This window comes from Adiantum capillus-veneris, chromosome 11 (genome assembly GCF_014529385.1).
Source record: "Adiantum capillus-veneris isolate H3 chromosome 11, ASM1452938v2, whole genome shotgun sequence".
In the NCBI taxonomy this organism is placed as follows: Eukaryota; Viridiplantae; Streptophyta; class Polypodiopsida; order Polypodiales; family Pteridaceae; genus Adiantum; species Adiantum capillus-veneris.
The window spans coordinates 68,285,521-68,302,553 of record NC_140941.1 but is presented as its reverse complement, the minus strand read 5'-3'; the positions used below and the strand labels follow the sequence as shown (position 1 = coordinate 68,302,553).

At 42.0% G+C, this 17,033-nt stretch overlaps 1 protein-coding gene across 1 annotated transcript; it reads right to left on the bottom strand.

Annotated features, from left to right (window-relative positions):
* Window positions 1-518: 518 nt before the first annotated feature.
* LOC147447397 (uncharacterized) lies at window positions 519-11,076 on the bottom strand. The gene is made up of 3 exons (XM_086524311.1): window positions 10,898-11,076; window positions 10,727-10,800; window positions 519-892 (listed from the first exon to the last, which is right to left on the bottom strand). Exons 1-3 carry the CDS (start codon window positions 11,074-11,076, stop codon window positions 519-521), a joined length of 627 nt encoding a protein of 208 aa, XP_086380437.1.
* Window positions 11,077-17,033: the final 5,957 nt, after the last annotated feature.

Here is a 17,033-nt window from a genome sequence, read left to right as displayed (position 1 = left end):
AGCCTAGATATGTTGGCAATTTAAAGAAGAAAAGAAAACCAAGTTGAGTAAATAGTGACAAACCTCAGTTGGTTGAGCTACAAGCTCCATGTTTGGTGTAGCAATGAGTAAGAAAAACCAACACACAGTCCTAACTCTCAAGTAAAAACACACCCAAAGCTAAGTGAGGGATAGAAAGTGCCCTCACCTCTTTAAATAGAGGAGGGGAGATCACCATTACTCCTAACATGCGCAGAATCCTCCCAAGTACTAAGTATAGCATGCCCCTTACAATATGCAGCCGCCTCAGTGGAGAAAATTTACCATCGCGCCTCACGGCAGGGTAGGTGAGGCTATCTTTCTCTCTCTCCCTTTATCGTGGCATGGTCTCTTGTAAGCTCATATCTTAGAAGACGTATGAGCAATTGAAGATGATGTCCCTCTCAGCTCAGCGTAAGCACTTTCCCAATGCATCAATATCTATTCTAAGCATTTGTACACTCATATTTAAGGTCCTAAACCTTGACTCTTGCCGTAGATCATTGGATCCGTTTAAACATTGAATCTAGTGGAGATTCATCTGCCGCTCTACTCAAACCATCATCTTGGGGCTGATCTAATAGCACCACAATATTGTCAACATGTTCCTTTCCATGCGAGTGTTTTGGGAATTCGCCATCAATTGTGCTCAAAGAGAATTCAGCTGTGATTGTTGCAAGAGGGGTGAGTTGCCTATTTGTAACATGTTCTTCGAGCACCGTTGATAGGAGAACCTCGACTACCGGTGTTGGAGGTATTTCGACATATCCCCAATTCAAAGCATCCTTCAAGCCTCTTAGTTTTCTTATGATGGCAAATTTAGAGGCATAGGGTGCTGGAGTTTTTCCATGCAGAACCCACTCTTGTAGCACCACTGTTGGAATTCCCAAGAATCAATCGACTGGCATATCTCATAGATAAGATTTTTTTATCTGGGTCATCAGATCTTCTAGAGCAGTTAGGCAGGACCTGGAGTTCTCAGCTTCTTGCAGTTGACTGATGTCGGAGCCGCTTATAGTGGGGTGAAAAGCCAGAATGTCAATCCATGCTTTGTTCTCCCATGGTTCAGTGACATCCCCTCCAAAACGCACCACAACACCAACATTGCCTTTCAAGAAGGATGTCCAACAATAGCAAAGGTGGTAGCACTCATAATCATCGCAAAGGGGTGCGTAGCCTCACTTGCAGCATGGTAAAAAGTCCAGATGGTATCAGATGCATTGAAGTTTCCTGACATTTCAGTCTCCTCCCAAAGAAGGCTTCATGCTATGAGGTATTAAATCGGGTACCACTTTTGGATATACAACCTGCTTTTGCTTTACCAATGCGGGGAAAAGCAGCATTTGTGAGGCGTGAGCATCATGTGTTGTGCTTGTTCTCTCCTTAAAGAAAAGCACCATCTCTTCAAGCTGGTACTCGTCCTTGCATCCTTGCATCCTCAGTAAATCTCTGATCTCTCTATCCTCCATAGTGACCGATCGTGCACTCTTGAAGTATCCCCAGATGCTCTTTTCTTCTGGATAGTCGGCTACGAAGAGATTGCATATGAACTTATAGCACTGACAGATTTTCCACACTTGAAGTATTCCCCTGATGCTTATATAGGCTGCCAAGAGATTGCCTATGAATTTATTGCAAAACCACCCACTATCCATACCTCGTGTCAGGCTGATTGGCTTGCAAAGCAAACTGTAACATTTAATGGCCTAAAATCTTATTTGTAGCGGAAATTAGCATGAACATAGAGGGCATTTCATTAGAATAGATTCCTAACGAGAATTACAAGAGTGCTTGGGTGGAGAGAGCAACAAAAAGCATAACACCTAGTTAGATAGCATCGACAATACTTTCAAAAGAGAGAGCAATTAAGCTATTGACAACAGTTGAGGACCGGATTTGCATGGAGCCGGTCCCCCCTCCAAAAGGCTTTGTATTATGGTTTCTCCCATCAAGAGAGACATTGTACAATACAATTCTTTGTGTTCCTTCAAGACTAGCTAGTGCAATGAAGATGGAAGCTTCATACACCAAGCAAAACACTTAATCAAACACAACTTGAATTATCCCCGTTCTCAGACCCAAGACCTCACACACCTTCGAAGATGGTGAGAGCTAGCAGGGTATGAGAGTAGATTGAGAGGAAAAAGAAGTATCTTACGAGAAAGAAGTACATCTCCTCACATAATCACTCATATTAGCATAGCTTAGCTTAGTAATTAGCTTGGTAGAGAAGATGAGCATGCATTTGAGCTTGGCTCTTGGTTGGATTTGCATCCACATGCCAAGAGAGTGTTGATGTAGGCTTCTATCTCACAAGCTTGGAGTAGGTGATGAGCTCTCCATTAAAGCTTGGGAGGAGATAGAGTATTTTCCCTTCACACATGGTCAAGTGTGAGAGTGTGTGTGTCAATGCCAAGCAAAAATCAGCCCCCTCTCTCTCTTGGGCGAGCCCTAGCTGCTAAGTTAGTCTGGCTTTTGCCTCATTGGACCTCCCCAGGTCAAGCCAATAGGGATTAAGCAGCATAAGTGATAGCCTTCTGACATGTGTCCCCCTTTCCCCTTTTGTGAGAGCTTTAGGTAATTAAATAATTAAACTAAACTCTCATTGGACCCCTTTGCCTCCTGGCCAATAGGAATCAGGCAAGCCATGGGGCTCCTGAATGCTCATTGGACCCCTTGGGAGACTGCCCAATAGTCTTCTAGGACACTTAATTCTTATTGGTTTCTTTTATTAAATGTTTTTAAATTAATTAAACTAGATTTACTCTAGCTTAATTCTCATTGGTCCACTTCAAGGGTCTTCCAATAGGAATTGGGCACACCTTGTGGGCATCTGGCCTAGGGAGCTGACATGTGTCCCACATTCCCTTTGTGTAAAGGGAGCCTGTGTGTGTGTGTGTGGCTTTCTCTCTCATCCCCTAGCTTTGGGGCTCGCCCCCTCCCATGTAGGGATGTAGAAAGACTTTTTGGACACACACTAAGCATCCAATTTTCCCTAAGGTTGACCTTTGGACACAACCTTTGAATTTTGGAACCTTAGCATTTTGGAAGTCTTAATGGGCTGAACCTTAGGGTCTTTTTAGCCCATTGTTTCACATGGCTCTTTTGCAGATGGCCCCCCCTTTGGATCCCTATTTTCCCTCCTTTGGATCCCTACTGTGGCCGGTCTGCTAACTTAACCAATATTCTAGCTTTTTCTCCCTTGGCACTTCCCCACATTAAATGATCAGTTTAATATGAGAAAATCATTTAGGAGAATTAGATATTGATTATTATGACATTACCTCTCTCTTGAAATCATAGTCGTCCTCGACTATGGTGTAGAGAAGATAAAGCATATGCATGAGTCCTTTTCTTAGCGGGTAGAGGATCCCTATGTTACCCTACGACATCATTCCATAATGGATGACTAGTCCATTTGGCGCTTGAGAGCCTGAGGCTGCCGCAAGCATGTCTGCACATTAGTCCTATTAGTCTTCCATAGTAGAGTGACAAGCTCTACTTGGTGTTCGGGAGACGTCGTCTCCGCAAACTTGATCTAAGCATGCATACTACTTCATTTTTGTGCACAAATCAAGAAAAAGAGAGTCTTATAAGACAAAAAAAAATTTGTTCATTTTTAACATTTTGTACATTTGCTTACTCTTGGGAAGCATTGTAAGCATTGACAAGGTTTAGGTTATCCTTTAATTGTATGCCTTGCATCCATCTAGCATCTTCAAAAGGATAATCTTTAAACTTAATAAGATATCGTCGGATAGTCTTACCGCCTCTTAATACCTTGTCTTCATGTCGGAGAATGGACTCGGGCTGCAGCACCTCCTCGTGGTCCTCGATCTCCGGTGGGTCTTCAATAGTTGGTTCTTGAGGTGGCTCTCGTTTGTAAGGCTTTAAGAGGCTCACATGAAAAGCATTGTGTATGAGCCAATGATTGGGCAACTTAAGTTGATAGGCCATCTCATTGATTGGCCTAAGAATCTGGAAGGGACCATAGTACCTTTTTGCTAGTTTAGCATAGTACTTTTGGTGGCCCGTAGGATTCTTGCCCGTAGTGTGCCTTAATCGAGCCTTGGGAAACTTTAACAAGACCCAATCGTTTTCTTTAAAGGCTTGGGCTCTTCTGTGCTTGTCAGCAGCAGCCTTTTGCCTTTGCTGTGAGATAGAGATAGCATCCTTAATCTTTTGGAAAGATTCTTGTAGGTCTCGGCTATACTCATCTGCAGCGAAGATCTTCCCATGTACCTTAAGTAGCAAGGGACTTTTTGATCTTCCCTCAATTACCTCGAAAGGTGCTTTTCCTGTAGAAGTATGTCCAGTGTTATTGTAAGCATACTCTACTAGGGGTAAGTACTTCTCCCATTGGGATCTTTGATCTACTTCCGTTACATAGGCTTTTAGTAGATCGAGAATAGTTAGGTTAGCTATTTCACTTTGGCCATCAGTTTGTGGATGATAGGCCGAAGAGAAGTTTAGCCTTGTTCCTAAATTCTCAAAGAGACCCTTCCAGAAATTACTGGTCATTCTAGGATCTCTATCCGATACTATGGACATTGGCAAGCCATGGTACTTGAAAATTTGTGAAATGAAGAGGGTTGCCATTTGATGGGCTTTGATAGTCTTTTTGACAGGTATAAAATGAGCTTGTTTACTGAACCTGTCTACTATCGTCCATATTCCCGTATTCCCATGGATAGACTTAGGCAATCCAAAGATAAAATCCATGGATATGCTCTCCCACGGTGAATTAGGGATTGGCAAGGGTTGAAGCAATCCAAGTTGCTTCCCTCTATCAAATTTTGTCTTTTGACATACCACGCATTTGGAAACATACTCATGTATGTTCACTTTCATGGTATGCCAATAGAAATATGTTTCAATTCCCTTTAGGGTAGACTGAATCCCTCTATGCCCCGCATATGGGGGAGCATGAGATTCATACATTACTTTCTCACGTAGTGAGTTAGTAACGCATAGTCTATTGCCATAGAGAAGATAACCATCTTGTAAAGTAAATGGTTCTTCTTTCTTCCCTAATGCAAGGGCTGAAATCACATCTCTAAAATCGGGATCAATAGCATACTCATCTATCATTGAAGATAGATCATTGTGAGTTGCTATGGAAACCGCATTCACTCTCGGTCGTCTTGAGAGTGCATCGGCTACTTGATTATGCTTGCCAGCAATGTGAGCAATATGAAAATGAAATTGCGAAAGGAAATTTGCCCACCTCATTTGTTTGTCGGAGAGCTTGGTCTGCGTCATGAAGTACTTAAGACTTTGGTGATCCGTTCGCAGAATGAAAGGAGTCCCCAATAAATAGTGCTTCCATGAGTCTAAGGCATGTAGAACTGCAAGGAGTTCTTTTTCGTATATGCCTAGAGCTTGCTCAACAGGGTCGAGCCTTCGACTCTCATAGCCTATGGCGTGCCCTTCTTGGAGCAAAACAGCCCCAAGGCAATCACCACAAGCATCACATTGGACCTCAAATGGTTTTGAGAGATCCGGTAGTGTAAGCACAGGTTGAGAGATAAGCTTTTCTTTAAGCTTTTCGAAAGCATTGTTCTCCTTAGCAGACCATGTATACCTAACATTTTTCTTTGTTAGGTCATGTAATGGTCCCGCAATTTGTGAGAACTTTTCTATGAAGCGTCTATAGTATGCACACATACCTATAAAGCTTCTTAGTTCATGAAGATTCCTTGGTTTAGGCCATCCTTTTATTACCTCTAACTTGGATGGATCCATTTGGATTCCATCTTGAGAGATAATGTGACCTAAATATTGAATCTCTTGCAAGAAAAATTCACTTTTCTTTCGATTAACATAAAGTTTATTCTCTCTTAAAACTTGAAATATTACCTGGAGGTGTTGCTTGTGTTCCTCTAATGAATTAGAGTAGATGATAATATCATCAAAGAACACTCCAGTGAAGGTTCGATGAGGTCTGAACAGCTTCTCCATCAAGCGGTTAAATGTGGCTGGTGCATTAGTCAAGCCAAAAGGCATGACAATGTATTCGTAAAGACCAAATGTAGTACGAAATGCGGTCTTTACAATGTCTTGATCAACTATCCTTATTTGATGATAGCCACTTTTTAGGTCAATCCTACTGAAGTAGGTCGATCCTTGTAGCTTATCAAATAGGTCTTCTACCCGTGGAACGGGAAACCTATTCTTGATAGTGATCCTATTTAGTGCTCTATAGTCGACACACATACGATATGTGCCGTCTTTCTTTTGCACTAATAGCACAGGTGAGCAAAATGGAGACGAGCTAGGCCTAACCATGCCCTTCTCAATTAACTCATGCACTTGTCGCATAATCTCCTCTTGTTGAGCTTGAGAAACTCTATAAGGAGGTTTGTTAGGCGGTGAACTTCCTGGAAGAAGTTCAATTGCATGGTCGTCATTACCTCGTTTAGGAGGTAGCTCACAAGTGATGTCGTCAATAAAGACATCTTGAAACCCCTTGAGAAAATTGGATAACTCTAATTCCTTTTGGTTGCTTTTATTTTCTTTTGCTAAAGCATTAGGTTCATTTTGAGAATCTTTAACAAAAATCATGTACACCGAAATAGAGCTCTTTATTGACTTGTTGAAAGCTGGTGTATGTACAATGGGGATGGTGTTACCCATCTCCCTAGCATCTATATACATGTCCTTTTCCCTGAACTTAAAGGAGATTCTCCTTTCAGGAAATTTAACATGGGCAGCCAAACGGTCAAACCATGGTGCCCCTAGGATTACATCCTCATGCTTGAGAGGAGAGATAAAGAAGTCCTCTTTGTCCACATAGCCTTGGACATGAAGCCTCAATTTCCCGATTAAGGGAGTGACTGAAGCTTCTTGCCCCTTGAAGGCACTGTCTGCGGGTAGGATATCTCCCATCTCGTAGGATTGTATGCCTAGCTTGGTGGCTAACTCCATAGATATAAAATTGTGAGTAGAACCAGGGTCAAAGAGAATAAAAGCATCATGTTCTCTTACCTTTCCCCAAGCATGGCATAGAGGAGATCCTTTGTGGTGAGTTTGGTGAATCTCCTCCTATTGGATTTCAACCAAAGAAGCTCTAGGAGGATCTTGGCGGTTGTTCTTTTGGGGACAAGCGCGGTACGCATGCCCTTGTTCGCCGCACTTGAAACACCGGTTATCTTTACGATAACGCTCAAGCTATTCAGGAGAGAGTTTATTCTTTCCTTTGTAAACTCCCTTCTCTTTAGCTTTGTTGGAATTGCCCTTAGGAGACTTTTGGACATTGTCCTTCCCCTTAGGCTCATTGGAACCTTTGTTTTCCGGGGGCTTATTATTTCTTTTACCCCCCGTTTGGAAATTGATTCGCGAGGCCACCATAGTATGGTGTATTACCGCCGATATGGTACGTGGCCTTTGGGAGTTGACATACTCCGCCATTTCTTCGGTTAAGCCCGCACAAAATTGTTGCTTTTGCTCTCCAAAATCCAACTTTTTGAAGACAGTGGCTTTGAGTTGTAGGTCCCAAAACTTGTCTACATATTTGTGGATGGATTCATTGGGAGAGAGCTTTAAACTTCGCCATTCGGTGAGTACTTTGTCTTTGGCATCGGTGGCCAAAAACTGCTTCATAATGGAAGCTCTTAAAGCCTTCCATGTTCGTGGAGCTTCACCGTTGGCTCGTAGGCTAGACCACCATTATCTGGCGGACTTTTGAAAGTGCATAGCTACATGGCGTAGCTTAGAGGACTCCGTGAAGCCCTCATCTCCAAACGCCGCATCGAATTGCTGGATAAAGGCCAAAACTTTGTCTGTAGCACTGAAGGTGCCATCATAGGTAAGGAAAGAGATGCTCTTCCCTCCCTCTTTGAATTTCTTCAGCTTGGACGACCTCTTCCATGCGGCATAGGATTTCCTATGGCCTCTTCTTTTTGATGGTTCAAAAGTTGCACCATCACTTTCTTCAGAAGATGAAGAATTTGAAGAAGGTGGAGAAGAGGGTGACCTCTTTCTCGCCTTTTCCTTGTCTTGATCTTTGTCGTCTTCACCATAGCTTTCATAAGAGGAAGAGGATAAAGAAGATGGAGAAGAGGGTGTCCTCTTTCTCGCCTTTTTCTTCTCTTGCTTTTTATCATCCCTCTTTGAATTATGGCGTGGAGAAGAGTGTGATGGTCTTCTCCGCTTTGGTGGTGATGGAGAGCGTTTAGCCCGCCGTCTTCGTGGAGCCATCTCCGCCGAGGTGGCGGGAGACTCGCTTCTTTCTCGTTCCTTCGGTGGGGGCTCTTGAGTTCTCCTTTGGGAAGGAGATGCATCATCAAGAAGTAAGTTCTTGAGCCCTTCATATGGATTCTCTTCTTCTTCCCGAATCGGAGAGAGACCTCTTTTGGTAGTCTCACAAGGAGGCTTCCTAGGTGTTCTCTCGTCATGGTGATGAGCTTGGAGAATCCCGTGAGCACGGAGCTGCCGTTGCACTTCACTTTGGAGAGATGGATTGCCCATGGCTTGTTGAAGCCTAGAAACAAGATAATTAACAAGCATTGAAGCATCATTAGTAGCTTGCTCATGAGCAAAATCAAAGTTATCAACATGAATTTCACTCTCTTTAATATTGTCAGCCATTCTAACAACTTTTAGGTGTAAACGTTTTAGGTGTACTTTGGCACTTCAAGCCCTAGTTGCTACTCCTCTTTACCCCTTTAGAAAAAGCACTCAAGCTACTGTACCCGCGGCTCGAATACCATTAATTGCAAGGAATAGAAGAGAGGGTCTTTCGACACCAAAACAGCACCGGCTCCTGTCAAGCTTCTAATAGCTCAATAGTGGTTAAGCCGTAGGCAAGCCCCGTAGGACTCCACTATTAAGACCATAGCTCTCGACAGTGATGCCCCGTTAACTGCACAAAGGCAGGCGCACTGCAAGGCTGAAAAATCCCTATTCTACTTACTCACAGGCAATTAATAATACCAACCATTTGTAGCTAGCTTGAGGACCTCCCTTCTTGAGCAAGAAAAGAGAAACCTTGGGCTCTGATACCAATGTAACATTTAATGGCCTAAAATCTTATTTGTAGCGGAAATTAGCATGAACATAGAGGGCATTTCATTAGAATAGATTCCTAACGAGAATTACAAGAGTGCTTGGGTGGAGAGAGCAACAAAAAGCATAACACCTAGTTAGATAGCATCGACAATACTTTCAAAAGAGAGAGCAATTAAGCTATTGACAACAGTTGAGGACCGGATTTGCATGGAGCCGGTCCCCCCTCCAAAAGGCTTTGTATTATGGTTTCTCCCATCAAGAGAGACATTGTACAATACAATTCTTTGTGTTCCTTCAAGACTAGCTAGTGCAATGAAGATGGAAGCTTCATACACCAAGCAAAACACTTAATCAAACACAACTTGAATTATCCCCGTTCTCAGACCCAAGACCTCACACACCTTCGAAGATGGTGAGAGCTAGCAGGGTATGAGAGTAGATTGAGAGGAAAAAGAAGTATCTTACGAGAAAGAAGTACATCTCCTCACATAATCACTCATATTAGCATAGCTTAGCTTAGTAATTAGCTTGGTAGAGAAGATGAGCATGCATTTGAGCTTGGCTCTTGGTTGGATTTGCATCCACATGCCAAGAGAGTGTTGATGTAGGCTTCTATCTCACAAGCTTGGAGTAGGTGATGAGCTCTCCATTAAAGCTTGGGAGGAGATAGAGTATTTTCCCTTCACACATGGTCAAGTGTGAGAGTGTGTGTGTCAATGCCAAGCAAAAATCAGCCCCCTCTCTCTCTTGGGCGAGCCCTAGCTGCTAAGTTAGTCTGGCTTTTGCCTCATTGGACCTCCCCAGGTCAAGCCAATAGGGATTAAGCAGCATAAGTGATAGCCTTTTGACATGTGTCCCCCTTTCCCCTTTTGTGAGAGCTTTAGGTAATTAAATAATTAAACTAAACTCTCATTGGACCCCTTTGCCTCCTGGCCAATAGGAATCAGGCAAGCCATGGGGCTCCTGAATGCTCATTGGACCCCTTGGGAGACTGCCCAATAGTCTTCTAGGACACTTAATTCTTATTGGTTTCTTTTATTAAATGTTTTTAAATTAATTAAACTAGATTTACTCTAGCTTAATTCTCATTGGTCCACTTCAAGGGTCTTCCAATAGGAATTGGGCACACCTTGTGGGCATCTGGCCTAGGGAGCTGACATGTGTCCCACATTCCCTTTGTGTAAAGGGAGCCTGTGTGTGTGTGTGTGGCTTTCTCTCTCATCCCCTAGCTTTGGGGCTCGCCCCCTCCCATGTAGGGATGTAGAAAGACTTTTTGGACACACACTAAGCATCCAATTTTCCCTAAGGTTGACCTTTGGACACAACCTTTGAATTTTGGAACCTTAGCATTTTGGAAGTCTTAATGGGCTGAACCTTAGGGTCTTTTTAGCCCATTGTTTCACATGGCTCTTTTGCAGATGGCCCCCCCCTTTGGATCCCTATTTTCCCTCCTTTGGATCCCTACTGTGGCCGGTCTGCTAACTTAACCAATATTCTAGCTTTTTCTCCCTTGGCACTTCCCCACATTAAATGATCAGTTTAATATGAGAAAATCATTTAGGAGAATTAGATATTGATTATTATGACACAAACCACAATATGTTGGAATTCATAAGGGTGCCAATAATGATTGGCAAAGTGTTGTCTTGCCAGCTTCTCCATGGCCATAAAGAAAGAGCTTGGCCACAAATGGCTTCACCTGAGGCTCTTGCAGAAGTTGGCCGGATCTGTAGATGCAATTTCGACGCATGATGGGCATGGCTTTGGCCTTTGCTGCAGGATTTTTCTATTCAAGGAGCACCAACGTGCATAGCGAGAAGTTGTGGATCAAGGACTGTGCAAGCTCCCACTCTTGGCTCTCGTTAAATACATGTCTTGATCTGCATTCGAGCTAGAGCAGGGAGCAAAGAGGGAGAGCAAGTAGTCAGCCAGGCGTTCGGCTATGCCGCTGACCTCCACGCCAAGCTGGGTCCAGAGGATGGTATGCTGGAGGCGTAGGACTTGAAGGGGACTTTCCTTCAGGAAACTCAATGAGGGAAGGCGTGCCATGTCCAGCGTGGTAGCAAAATGATAGGGCCTGGCTGAGCTTGTGTGCGCTAGCAGAGGGCAGGGGGAGAAGAATGTGTGCAAGGCCAACGCGTGGGTGTCGAAGGTGGAAGCAGTGACTGCTAGAGAGGGGTAGGTGTTTAACAATAAACACAACCCACTAAACCCGCAGATCAAGTCCAGGCCCGCAGGTCAAGGAAAGAAAACCCGCAGCTCAAGGCGAGTAAAGGGAGATCCACATGGTGAGTTTGGTATTTCTCCACAGTGGCAACAAAGGTGGAGGGAAATAGACAGGCCTTGCATATATCTGCTACCACGTGGCTATCCACCCTTGCTGATAATAATATAATATAGAAGCGTTTGGCAATCTCATGCCCACATGGCAGAAGCCTTTGGCAGACCTTGAGGCTGTGGGTGCATGGAAATGTAGCCACGCGGAGCTTCAAGGCTGTCTTTTTAATGTAGTATATAGATGAAAATGGGAGTCTTTGTAATGCCTTCAAAATGAAAAGAGAGTCAAACTTTAAATTTGAGGATTGAGTGGCATTTTAAAAAACTCCACTTTGTGTAGAATGAAAAGGAAAGTTTTTGTAATGCCTTCAAAATGGAAAGTAGATCACTCTTAAAATTTGAAGGTTGGTTGGCATTTTAAAATAATAAAATGAAAAGAAAGTAAATTAAATAAAAGATCCATTGACGAATTGAAAGAAAAAAATATTTTTAATGTTTCCATAAGAAAAGGTACTAAGGTTTAGCAAGCATAGAAAATAACAAAATAATTCAATGAAATGGATCTTTTATGAGGCTCTTAAATGAAAGGACTCTTTTACAATTTATGTTTTTTATATCTCTCTCTCATGCTCCGACTCTAGTTTCAGGTGAGAGAAATCCCAAAATACAAGCAAATATCTTTGAGCATTCTATTTTTTAAGCGAGCTCAGACAAAAATCATTTCTATACATTTTGGAGAATCCGAGCAAGATATGATTTTTTTTGCATCACAGTATAAAAGTTTAACACTAAAATTTTTTTAAAAAAGTTGCAAGGGCGCGTAAAATGGTCATCCGGGACTTTTGGATGGCCATTTTGTACGCCCTTGTGGCCACTCTTGTTGAGGGCTCTAGAAGCCTTTTACATGGCAAAAATTTACAAAATTATTGTGTATAAGTATGAGATAAGGCTATAAGTTAGATGTACAGAAGCAAGAGCTCACCCCCTGGGGCCTTTGAAGATGTTAGGGCAAGATTTTGAGAAAGTTTTGTATGTAGTAAATACAGTCCTTAACACAATAAAACACGTTACTTCTTTGAGTATTTTCAGATTCCATGGTTTTAATGCTTGTTGGAGCTCGTAGATTAAGGGAAAAAGTAAGAAATGTCTGTTTTATATCATTTTTAAAGAAATTGCCAACTTGCTTATTCATTTTTAGAGAATTCGAGCAAGATATGATTTTTTTTTGCATCACGGTCTAAAAGTTTTTTTTTTAAAAAAAGTGACCGCAAGGACGCGCGAAATGGCCATTCGGGACTTTTCGATGGCCATTTTGCGCGCCCTTGTGGCCACTCTTGTTGAGGGCCCTACGGGCCTTTACATGGCAAAAATTTGTAAAACTATTTAAGCTAGATGTACAGAGAGCAAGAGCTCCCCCCTTGGGGCCTTATAATGACAAATAGGGGCTTTTTTAATGCATGGACATGAGATAGAGGTGTAGCATTTGATGTAATCAGAGCACCCCCCCCCCCCCCCCCCCGGTCCCTTTTTCTCTGTGTTCAAAGGTCTGAAATATTCACTATGTAAAATTTTCCTATATCATGTGCGTTCACCAGAATGGATTAAAAGTACCCCTTATAGGCCTTATCTACACATGTTTCTGTAACTTTACAATAATATAAAATCCCTTATGTTGACATGTGTGCTATGTTACATATACTTTAGTGAACTCCCCAGGTCAAAGGCCTCACAAATCCCTTATGTTGACACGTGTGCTATGTTACATATAATTTAGTGAACTCCCCAGGTCAAAGGCCTCACAAATCCTGTGCACTAAACATTCAGCACTAGAAACTGACCAAACAAGGAGCCAATTTTTACTTCCTCGTGTCCACTTCGTGTTCTTGGGAATGTTTTGGTTAAGCCATTTCTTTGGTATTTGAAACCACATGTGACCCCTATTGTTATAGTATCCAACCAAAGGTTTCTTGATTAGCAGTTTACATAGGCTCGATTGGTACATATCTTCTATGTTAACAATGCATGTATCTATAATTTATGTTACACTTTCTCTATCCAGATGAGCTACATAGTAAAAATCAAATTCGCAATTTAATAGTTAAGTTCACAAGTAATAGCTATTGGTATCATCTTTAGAAATACCAAAGAAATAGCTACCAATAGCTCATGAATAGGGATATTTAAGAAGATTTGATACCAAAAACTTGTCAACACTACTCAAAAAGGTGGAAACTCAAAGGCTTTACAATATATGTATGATGAAACATGAGTCAATAATAAGTCACCCTTATCCATCCACACCTTCATCTCAAGTTGTCATTTCTCTAAGTCAAGCTTGGCATATGCATAGTATGGAAACAATAACATGTTGGAAAGCAAGAATTTAGCTTTCTCAACTTGTGAAACGTTGCTAATGATATATATTCAACATCCCCAAATGAGGACATCTTGACAAAGGTTATGATCATATTCATGTGAGCTCATATTTTTACCATCTTCGGGAGTAGAGGTTTCCATGTAGTGTGAGTGAATAAAATTAGAAGAAGTAGAATCTTGTTTCATGGTGTAATGGAGGTGAGAGAAGAAAGAGGAGCTAGCTTGGTGTGAAACTATGTGGTGGGCAAGGAGAAAAGCCATCAACAAAATAGCACGACCCAGTGTTATGAGGTATGACGCCTAAACATTGAAAGCCATAAAGAGGTTTATTCTCTCCAGCATGATAAACTTAAAGATGGAGATGATGTTAAGCTCTGAATGGTAAGCTACAATGGTAGTTTTCTTACCATTTTATCTTTATGTTGGAGATGAACCCTTGCAATGCCCACACACTATTCACACCTCCTATTGTTGTGGTATTCAATTCATGTGAGCTCATATTTTTGCCATCTTCGAGAGTAGAGGTTTCCATAGTGTGAGTGAATAAAATTAGAAGGAGTAGAATCTTGTTTCACGGTGTAATGGAGGTGAGAGAAGGAAGAGGAGCTAGCTTGGTGTGAAACTATGTGGTGGGCAAGGGGAAGAGATGGGGGAGGAGCTTGCTTGGTGCTACAATGGAGGTGGGAGAAAGCTAGCAGAGAGATAGTGTTAGACTATAGGGGGTGCGTGTGGTTGTTACAGCAATGGAAAGCTTAGAAAAGAGTTTGTAGAGAGAGAAAATTACTTTTAGCAATAGAATAGGTTTGGAAAGACTCTGGAGGGTGGAAAATGATGTTATGAACTTTTTTGGAAAAAATCAATTTTTTGTATTTTTTAGTGCACGTTTTTGACTTTTGGAGGTCAAAAATACTTTTCTAACCATGAAATAAGTTTGGGGACCTTTTCAGGAGGAAAAACTTGAAATTTGAATTTTTTTAAAAATTTGAATTTTTTAGTGTATTTTTAAATCCGGACCAAAAAGTGAGGGAAAAAAGGTCAAAGTGCCCCCCTCCCCCCCCCCCCCCATCCCTTTTCCCTAGCCACCTCCCTTACCTTCTCACTAGGTAAGAGGCCATTAAGAGGTGTAAGGCTACCTTGTCCCCCTACTTTTTTGAGGGTATAGAGTGTGTCCACCACCCTCTTCCTATTGGTTGGCCTCTAATTAACCTTAATCCCAAAGGGCCCCTAGAGGGTTCATACTTTTCCTAATGAGTCCAACACTCTTCTTCAGCTCTAATTACATACACAAAGGCTGCTACATGATCCCTAAGATCTCTATTTCCCGTGTATTTCTTGTTTACCCATTTTTTGCACCTGAGAATGTCTAATTCTACGATGGTCTACAAATCTCATCATTGGTTCTCCTCGTCCTACTCGATATACCTCCTCTGGCCTTCGGTAGTGGGATGGTTCCTCTCCCAAAGGTGGCCCTAAGCCATAATTTCTGATGGTTCTTGCAAGAGGTGGTTCATCTCTTCTAACTCGTTCTATGAGTTGTCTTTCGGGCTCTGCCGACTCTTGAGTTTTTGGCTTCCTCTGGCCTTGATACTGTGAATAGAGTGGTGGTTCTTTTAAATCTCTTAGTACTCTTGCATCTGGATAACCATCTTTGTTTCAGTCTTGTTCTAATGTTGCACTTTATTGAAGACATGCCTGAAATGATGGTTGGGTTGCTTGTTGGTTCTGGTAGTTGAACGTCTGTTGTCGGTTAGAATGTGATGTTGCGTCGTACTCTTCTGAAAATGGATTTGTTGACTTGCTAGGGGTATAGGTGGACCTTGGTACTTCTTCGAAGGCATATGTTGATGTTTCTGGAACTGTTGCCTTTTCTACCTCCTCTGGGAGAATTCGTTTGTATTCTCTCCCGTACCTGTCAACAAAAATGATATCCTTCCCCATAGAAATTTCATAAGAGAATAAGTAAAGAACCTTGTCTTTGCTTAATTCATTTGGGTAGGGTTCTTTGCATCGAAAATAAGAGACTACTCCCTCGCTCTCATGCTTGTAAATTCCCACATTCTCATTATAGATAGAGACCTTGGTTGTTTTTTTATCATACATAAAAAGAGCTTCCGGTCGATCAATTTTTGGAGGCGGCTCTTGAGTCTCTGAGACCATTTTTCCTTTTGCCACATTATATCCATATCTGTTGTAATCCTCAGGGTTGCTAACTATCAGATAGTGGTTCCCCTTTTCGTCTCGAAATCTATCTCCATCATCATAGACTCGAATTATCTCCAGTCTCTGAGAAGGTCTTTGCCCTATACAAATACACTTGCGTCCCCGATAGTCAGAATAAACTAGGGTCCCCCTAGAGTTTGTTCCTTCTAAGAAGATTATAGTGAACTTGGCATCGTTCAAAGGGTTTTGGGAGGTACTTCCTCCTAGCATTGGTCCTTCACCAGAGAAACCTCTTGGCTGTTGACTACCCATCATGAAGAAGGACTTATCTGATGAAGTGCCAGTATCACTACCCTCCTCAATGATTGGTGCTAATGGTAGCCTTGCCTGAGTTACACTCTCCTCAGTGGACACTAAGCTACCCTGATCACCTGCTACTTTTTGGTCTCTAGGAATGTGTCTTCCTAATCTTAAATTCATCAAACTTAGCAATGCAATTTATCACAAATCCAACCACTCACCTGGCAAGGGATCAGTTTCCGCACAACTTCTTGCCTTTCCGCTGAATATACCTGTACACAAGCGTTTAATTTTGGCAAATCGAATCAAATCATTTAACCACTAGAGGTGGTCTTAGTAATGATTGGTATAACTCGAGGGTTAACCTCAACCACTACTGTACTCTATATACTTCGGATGTTCTTGATTAGGTCTGCTAATCTGGAACTGTACTTTACCCGAGTGTTTGTCAGTCTAGAGGTAAAGTCTTAATTCCGTCTTTGCTCCATCAAAAGGTCAAACAAGGTCCAATTTCACTTCTGAAAGAAGTTCTGGAACTCTTAAGTCAATTGGAATATCACTCTATATCCACAGTCAGATTTTGACTTCAATATCATGCCTTAGACATACTACGCGTAGGATGTCTAATTGCTCAAAATTGCTCCAAATTCAAACCACAGACTCCTCTTAAGGTGCTGATCACTCTGATGTGCTTACAGTTGGATTTGGAGTGCTAAATCATTGTGAACACATCCTACGCGTAGGATGTCTAAGTGCTCTGTTTGACTCCAAACTTGAGCCACAACTTCCCCTTGATGTCAGCAACCCAATGCTATGCTTAGATTTTAGTTTGGATTTCAGAAGACCCCAAATTTAGCTATTCTAGCCTTTTTCAGTAAAAAATGCTAAAGTCT